The 8999-nt window shown below is 40.0% G+C and overlaps 1 protein-coding gene across 1 annotated transcript; it reads right to left on the bottom strand.

Moving 5' to 3' along the window:
- Positions 1-5902: 5902 nt before the first annotated feature.
- On the bottom strand, positions 5903-8365 carry LOC149258207 (pentatricopeptide repeat-containing protein At5g27110-like). Its single transcript, XM_089406504.1, has one exon. The coding sequence runs from the start codon at positions 8363-8365 to the stop codon at positions 5903-5905; it is 2463 nt and encodes an 820-aa protein (XP_089262630.1).
- Between the last annotated feature and the right edge of the window lie 634 nt (positions 8366-8999).

Raw genomic sequence — 8999 nt, 5'->3', positions numbered from 1 at the left:
ATGATGATGATGAGTTCTTACCTATATGATGATAGGTTGATACTTACATATGTTGACTGATGCAGATGTTCCCAAAGTGATGATACTGGGATCATGTAGATCTTGATGAGATGGCTATGGTGCTTTTCGCATATGATATAATGTTGCTGGTCTAGATGCTATTGACAGATGCTTATGGAGCAGATCATACATTGTGTATGATAGTTGCTGATGACTATCATGGTCGTATTTAGATGTTTGGTCTCTGTTATAAATGTCATGTAAAGGTCATAGCAAGATTCATGATGTAATAGTTTGTCTCTATCTATTGTAGTCATTTGATGAATCCCTTTTGGTCATATGATGTAATTTGTACCCCCACTATGCATGGGAAGGATGATGTAATATTTCAGTCATGTACAAACATTTGGTATCTGGCGTATCCCCACTTGGTTGGGTGGATAAGTCAATATTGGTATATCCCCACTGGGTTGGGAGATGGATGTATGTATGAGTCCTTGGTGATAGGAAGGTCATTTATGATAGAGTCATGCTCTTCTTGTAGAACATCTTTTTGCAGACCTTGTTTACAATTAGGGGGAGCATGAACAGCACACTTCAGCAAAGCAGAGATTTCAGCATGTACTCAGAGGGAGCATGGACAGATTGGTACACCTTGGCATATACAATGGGGCAGCTCATTCAGAGATTTCAGCAAGTACTCAGGGGGAGTATGGACAACGGAATGTTTATCAAGGAAAGAGAATATTTTGGTCCGCCTTTTGCCCTTGATGTCAAAGGGGTTGAGTGATTTGGTGTTGTTGCCATCAAGTCCAAAGGGGAAGATTGTTGGCATTATGATGCATGTGTTGTACTTGATGGCAACCCACTCGTAGAAGAACAACTCACTTATATATAACTAAATGAATTTATAGAAAAGATATCAAATGTGACAGAATACATGGGATGCAAGATAGCTCAAAGGAATCAGATGACAGTTCTCAGTACGACAAGTTAGCTTTGCCATCAAGTCCAAAGGGGGAGATTGTTGGCATTATGATACAAGTATTGTCCTTGATGGCAACTCACACAGATGACAGATCATAGTGCAGCAGGTCAGTAGCAAAGAGTTGATGATCAGACTACAAAGAATGAAGAAAGAAGAGTATATACGCAGGTTCACTATATACCAAGTTGCGTACATATGCAGGTTATACACAGGTTCACTATGTACCAAGTCGCGTATATACGCAGGTTCACTATATACCAAGTAGGGTATACACGCAGGTTCACTATATACAAAGGCGCGTATACACGCAGGATTGCTGATCAAAAGTCATGTATGCATATGCACGCACTTTCATGCACGGAAAAGCGCATACATGTGGGAAAGATTATTTTTGGGTTCGTGGTATTTAGACCTATGATTTTGGTCCTTGGTATTGCGTCTGAAGTGTTGAATCCAAGTATTGGGTCCCTAGTATTGGTTCTCAATGGTTTTGGACCATGGTATTGAGTAAGGCCTAAGACTATAAAAGGAGAAAAAGATCATTAGGCAAAGGCATTGAGAAAGTCTTGAATATCTGATGAAGTATGAGATCTAGTATGCAGATTATGGGTTCATGATGCTTTGCTTGATCTGAGCTAAGGAGGAATCTCACCGGTTGATGGAGAACAAGATCTAAGGATAGATCATGATCAAATGGTTTGGAGTGAATCATCTCTATATGGTTTGATTATGCTTATTCTAGATCTGTATACTGACGCATGTAATGTTCTGATCTGGGTATAACTTAAGTTTGAAATAGTTGCAACTCATGAATGAATATTTACAGATGTATACGCTAGTTGACTTTGATAAAGCGCGTATATACGCAAGGTATATACATATAAGTAGCGTATACCATATACACTATCATTACAAGTGGTTTAGTAGTTGATGCAAACTCTGAGTTCTAGTCACTGTTTACTGGTGTCAGTAATCTGCATATTCAGATTGGTTGATTATGTTTAGCTTCAGTGTTGTTGGATGAGATCTATAATGGATCTGGATCATAATGACTTATCTTTATGTGATCTAATGGACTAGATCTGGTTGCTAACATATGTATTATCCTTGTATATGTAATGATCTGGCTATGTCTGAAGTCAGGAAGTGCAGTGAAGTTATCAATAAGTAATTGTTGACATATACGCTTGTTCACTTTGGTGAAGTTGCGTATACATGTTGGTTCGGCTCTTCCAAGTAGCGTATGCATGATTTCTAATGATACAGTTGATTCTGAATATTGTTGCAAAGTTCTGTGTTCTGCTCTGTGTTCTGGTGATTGCAGTTTGTTCACTGGGTTTCAGTGATTCAGTATTGGGTGATTCAGAGATTGATGATGTTAGTGTTGATTGATTTTGGGCTTCAATGATATTGATGGGTCCAGTATGAAAATTGGATGAAACGTGGCCTTCAGATTATGATGATGTGTTCCATGAGTATCCAGTCTGAAAATTTATGAAACGTGGTACCTGGAGGAAGAAAGAGAAGGTTGTAGCCTTCTGTAGGTCGGCACCTATGTACTAGTACATCAGCTAGTACAAGAGCTAAGCTCCCTTCTAGTAGCAGCTGGAAAACGAGTGAAGGTTGGAGCATTCAGTAGGCCGGCACCTACGTACTAGTAAAAGGATCGGCTAGTACAAGAGCAAAGGGGGTTGCAGCTCCCTTCCAGGAGAAGCTGGAGAACGAGAGAAGGTTGTAGCCTTCTGCAGGTAGAAGCCTGTGTACTGGTATAAGACTGCACCAGTACAGAAATATTGTAAAAAGAAGTTTCTTATTAAAAGAAGATAGAGACGACTTGCAGCAGGTGGTTTTCACCCACATTGGGTTTCCACCTTATATCATGGTGTTCATGTGTGCTTCTTGTGTGTGATGATCTGTTCTGTTTTACTGCTCATGTTTACTGTTCATATGGTTAATAATGTTCTGATGCACTCATTAAGGATCAACTAACTGAATCATAAGTTTACTGGATATACGCTTGTTGCATTAAACACAATTGCGTATACATGCGGCTTTCCTTAACTGAAATAGCGTATATGAATCTAAATATGGAAATGAAAAAGTTATATTGATTTGATAATACTGATTCACCCCCCCTCTCAGTATTATTTCCAACACGTAGTTTTGGCCATCAAGCTCCCGCAGCCCGCTCCCAGCCTCCCCTGAAAATTTGTGCAGTTTTCATTGCCAAAGCTCCCTGCTGTCCACACTTCCTTCCCTAAAAAATTGTGCAGTCTTGCCTCCCAGCTAAGCCAAATCCCATTGAATGTCATTGTTGTCCCAGACTGTTCAACCCAATCTCTTAGTGACCTCTGCGCAATTTATCCCGACAGTGTCCTAGAGCCTTGCATCCCGGCCTAACATGTGCTTTGCGTTGTTTCAGAGCCTTGTCATTTCTCCCAGTCCCCTGCACCCGGAAACGAAAAACAATACATCATGGTAGACTAGGGGATTTCCAGATTTGATGTTGTCTCATCATGAGTGATTGCAGAAACAGGTACATGGATGAGACATGGCGCGACAACGAACGGGATGAACAATGAGCGCATGTTAGAAGACTTGCTCCTGGTTGGATGAACACATGAAGCATACCAAGTAGCAAGCGAAGGAGACACGTGCACATGCATGAACCATCAAGCGAACAACAAAACCATTGAAGACTCCACGCACTTTGCCATGCGGAGGTGAAGCTATGGTACCCCACGGGCACACTCAACAACGCAGCAACTCGACACGAACAACATGAGTTGTGTCATTTGTCGCCTCAGCCACATCACTACTTTAGGTCATAACTGTGTAATCAATGTAATGTAACATGGAAGTCTAAAAAACCCACGGATGAAGTCAAAAAGTCATGTAAGTCAAACAGTCACAAGGGTCAGTTTCACCCTTGGCTATATATACCCCTCATTTATACATGCAAAAGACTTTTCACCTTGGCTCCTCCCACATAGCCTTGAGAGTTTGTAGTATTTTCTTTGAGGAGCGAGCAGTGGCTCCAATGCCCCGCTATTGGGGTTAGTGATGTATGATGTACATGCATGTCTTGGAACTTTCGTTTAATTCAAAAGCCTGTTAACAGGCCAGCACGTTTTCACACATGTATTGTATTCGTTTGTAAAACTATTCTTTGGACGCTTGTAATACATGTTGCTTTAACCTGTATTAAAACAATTGAACTATTTCGGTTGTTTTAGTGCATATGTTGTTGGAAATGTGTTGTATCAGTTGTTAACATTGTCTCATCCGTGTAGACTATTCTGCCATACGCTCGACAGATTTATTCTCGTAAACTTGTTGTAACAACCCTCGCACTCGTGTGGACTATTCCGCTAGGTGTTGTAAGTGCTATTTGTTCACATTGTGTTTGTGACTGCCACATTGGTGTGGACTACTCCGCCGGAAGTTGCACATGTCATGTTGTGTTGTGTGTTTCTAACTGAGTTGGGATTATTCCCTTTCGACTTGAGACTCGCTCTCACCCGCTCCCTCTGCAGTGAAAGAACTTTGACACAAGCGACACTAAACACTCACTAGGCACACGAATTTCGTTGTTTGAAGACTAAGTATACCACTCTCATGTGGTGACAAGCAAGAGCTAAAGCATATCTTTAAGATAATGGCAACTGAGCCATCGTATCGGATGGGACTCCTACACCAAACGGTGTGAGGTCTAGTTGAAACTTCATTTCGGCGAGATCCCTTGAATATTGGCGGGTCCAACACCGTTAACAGGATTATATTTTCCGCTGTAAAGTTTTTTAAATTAATATATTTTTAAATACATTTCAATATTACTTTCGATCTTTTTATATTCAATTGTTTCTTCTCTTTACACATTGAAATATTTTATTGTGGTTCATATCTATATATATATATATATATGCTTTTTAAAGTTGATATTAAGGTTTATTTAAGTACATCAAATTGAGATATGAAAATATAAATAATATCAACTAAATTTTATAATAATTAATAATTTTAAGTAAAACCAACCAAATACATATATTTGTTTTTTAATTTGATTATAGTTAAAATTATTTTTAATTTAAAGAATTTTATTTTTATTTTAAAAGAGAAACATGTCAACTCCAAGTTAAACACAACCTGAATTACATGTTACCTTACCACCTGAGTTACATATTACCTTATTACCTTCTAGAATGTAGAATGATCCTATTAACTCAACTAACTTACAAATAACCAGGGATTGGTTGGTAACCCACATATCCATGAACCCCCTATGTAACCTATAAAATAGGGTTGTTGTTTCGAAGTTTTTAAAAGAGGCAATCTAGTTTTTTAACAAAACTAGCTTATGGCCAGCAAAGAACCAAATGTGTACATTAAGAAAACCTGCTTATGGCAAGCCAGTAACCAAATGTGTACGTGTTATAAAATAATGTGCGAGCTCACGTCATGGTGAAATAAGCTTCGCACCGTCAAGCATATTGCAGATTGAACATCATTGAACACAAACCCCTGGCTGGCAAAACCCTTCCATCCTTTCTTTGTGAACACAAGTTTAACCAAATTTGCATAAATGTTTTAGGTTTCTTGGTGTGACCTATCTCAAAAAGGAATGTGTAAACCTCTTCATTGATCTCAATCCAGGGTTCATTTTACCCTTTTGTCTTTCATCTTTTTCTGCATCTTGTCTATGCCATACTGCCTGCCCGCTTTTGCATACGCTTTTGCATACATGTTTGACAGCACAAATTGTTATGTGTATTAAGTGTAGCATCATTGCGGTCCAACTAAATAAGGCCTTCTGCCGCTCACTCTCCTGTGCAGCAGACGTTTTGGTAGAATAAAATTGAAGGATCCACTTTTCACTATAGTGGCAGAAGGTTTGTTCCCGACATGCAACATCATTCAGCACAAGCCTTCTGTCTGCGAATAACCTTGCAGTCTTGATTTGTCAACACAATTTAGCCAACTTTGAATAAATGTTTTGGGTTTCTTCGTATGACCTGTCTCAGAAAGGAATGCATAAATCTCTTTATTGACTTCAATCCAACTACATCCAGGGTTCTTTTCTACCTTATTTTCTTTCATCTTCTTATGCACCTTGTCGATGTCACCCCACCTGCCAGCTTTTGCATACAAAATTGGCAGCACAATGTAAGGTGCGGCATCGTTAGGGTCCAACTCAATAATGTGTTCTGCTGCATACTCTCCTAACTCTATGTTGGTATGGACTCTACAAGCACTGAGAAGGCACCCCCATAGAGTAGCATTGGGCTTTATTGGCATTCTCTTAATTAAGTCATGTGCCTCATCCAGGTACCCAGCACGGCCAAGAAGGTCGACCATGCAGCCATAGTGCTCCATTGTAGGTGTAATGTGATAACGTTGACCCAAGTCATCAAAGTATTGCCTACCTTTCTCCACTAAGCCTGCATGGCAGCATGCAGATAAAACAGAAATTAAAGTGAAATAATCAGGAATTATATGTGACTGCTGCATTTCTTCAAAGAGAGCAAGAGCCTCCTTGGCACAGCCATGCATTGCATATCCTGAAATCATTACATTCCATGACACCACATCTCGTTGATGGACATTGTCAAACACAGATCGTGCCTTCTTTATGCTACCGCATTTTGCATACATGTCTACAAGGGCATTTGCAATAAATACATCAGACTGAAATTTGCATTTTATTATTTCCACATGGATCTCCTTGCCCTGATCCAAAGCTGCCAAGTTGGCACATGCTGGGAGGATGCTGGAAAAAGTATTTGGGTCTGGCTTCAAACCCACCACTTGCATTTGTCGAAAAAGCTTCAAGGCCTCATCACTGTGTCCATTATGTACGTATGCTCTGATCATTGTTGTCCAGGATACAGTATTTCTTTCAGGCATCCGGTCAAAACACCTTCGTGCATTTTCTATGCTGTCACATTTTGCATACATGTCAACAACGGCACTGCCAACAAAGACATCAGACAGAAATCCATTCTTAATTATCTTTGCATGGATCACCATGCCTTCGTCTAAAGCTGTCAAGTTAGCACAGGCAGATAAAACACTAGCGAAGGTATTTGAGTTTGGTTTCAAACCTGCTGCTTGCATTTGTTGAAACAAAGTGACGGCCTCCTCCAAACACCCATTCTGAGCACATCCAGCTATTAACACTGTCCAAGAAATCACATTTTTCACAGGCATTTCTTGAAACAGCTTGAAAGCCTCATCGACACATCCACTTTTTGCAAATCCAGCCATCATTACCGTCCAAGAAATAACATTTCGCTGGCGCATTTTGCCAAACACATTGCATGCATTCCCTATGCTACCACATTTTCCATACATGTCTACAAGGGCATTCTCCACAAAGACATCGGACTGAAGAAGCCCACTCTTAGTGGCCTGTGCATGGATCTCCATGCCCTGTTTCAGAGCTGCGGAATTAGCACATGCAGGCAAAATACTTGTGAGCGTATTTGAGTTTGGCCTCACACCTGTAAGCTGCATTTGCCGAAAAAGTTCCAGTGCCTCTCCACCATGGCCATTTTGCACATATCCTGAAATCATGGCTGTCCAAGAGAACACAGTTCTCTGGGGAATTGCCTGAAAGAGATCCAGGGCTTCACCAACACACCCATTCTGTAAACATCCTGCAATCAAAGTCGTCCAGGAGACCACGTCTGGTTGAGGTATTTTGTCAAACGCATAGCGTGCATTCTCAATGCTCCCACATTTTGCGTAGATATCCACGAGGGTATTCCCCAGGATGACGTTTTGTTCAAATCCACAAGTAACTATTTGTCCATGGATCTCCTCCACAGCTGCCGGATCCGAGCACGCTGGTAGAATGCTGCCAAAGGTGTACTCGTTGGGCTGAAAACCTAATCGTTTCATTTGGCAAAAAAGTTCCATGACCTCTTCACAGTGTCCCTGCTTAGAATACGCTGCGATCATGACAGTCCATGAGACCGCATCCCGTTCTGGCAATTGGTTGAAAACTCTTCGGGCTTCTGCCAGAGTGCCTCCGCCTTTGGCATACACGTTGATAAGGGTGCTCGCCAGAATTATGTCCGCCATGAATCCTCGCTGGATTATATGGGCATGCACTAATTTGCCCTCTGCCAAAGCTTTCTTCTCAATGCAGCTCTGCAGAAGAGATTGATATAAAGCCGAAGATTCAACAGGCTGCTCCGTATCCTGCAAAATACGCAGCCCCTCTTTCAATTGGTTTTGCTTACAGTACCTTTTTACAGAAGAAGAATTAGTGCTGACACTGGCTTCTGCTTGATAGCTTCTGCTGGACATGCCTTTGATTGTGCAATGAATCCCTAGCATTAGCGCAGAAAACAATACCCTCCTCTTCTTCTTCATTGCTACGTTTTTGCTCTGTGGCATATTCATTTAGGAAATTGACTCTTTCTATATGCCTACCTGGGAACTGCTTTGTTGTTTGACTCCAGAGTGTTTGCTCTCAAAAATCCTGGCTTCACAACTGTGAAAACATGATTCCCTGTACAGTCCAAGCTTATGCTGGAACATTGTTAGCAAATCCAGTGCCACAAGGTTTGGGTATTAATTCGCGGATTCGGATTTTCTAACCCTTTTAATGAGGTTTGTTATTAAGTTCCAGTTCGAGCAACAAAAATTTGAATCCGAAAAATTATAAATTTAGTTTATAAATTTTTTAATTCAAATATTTGTAACTATATAAAAATTTATATATTAAATACATAGTATGTGTCAATGAGTATACTTTAACTTTATATATATATATATATAATTTATTTTATAAAATAATATTTAATTATATATTAGAATATATATTTTAGATAAAAAAAAATATTTATATTTATTTCTTCATGGTGTAATGGAAGGGCCTTGGGCCATGCGCATACCACTCTCGAGTATGTAGCAATTCATAAATGTAGGGATGATGTAGCGTGCGTCTTGCATGCATGAGCATGCATTGTTACAATTGGTTGATGATTAATGTATGAGTTTTAAT

The sequence above is a fragment of the Pinus tabuliformis genome, chromosome 6, assembly GCF_031772625.1.
Source record: "Pinus tabuliformis cultivar Carrire ecotype Pingquan chromosome 6, CPIR1, whole genome shotgun sequence".
NCBI lineage: Eukaryota > Viridiplantae > Streptophyta > Pinopsida > Pinales > Pinaceae > Pinus > Pinus tabuliformis.
This window is presented reverse-complemented; position numbering and strand designations above follow the sequence as displayed.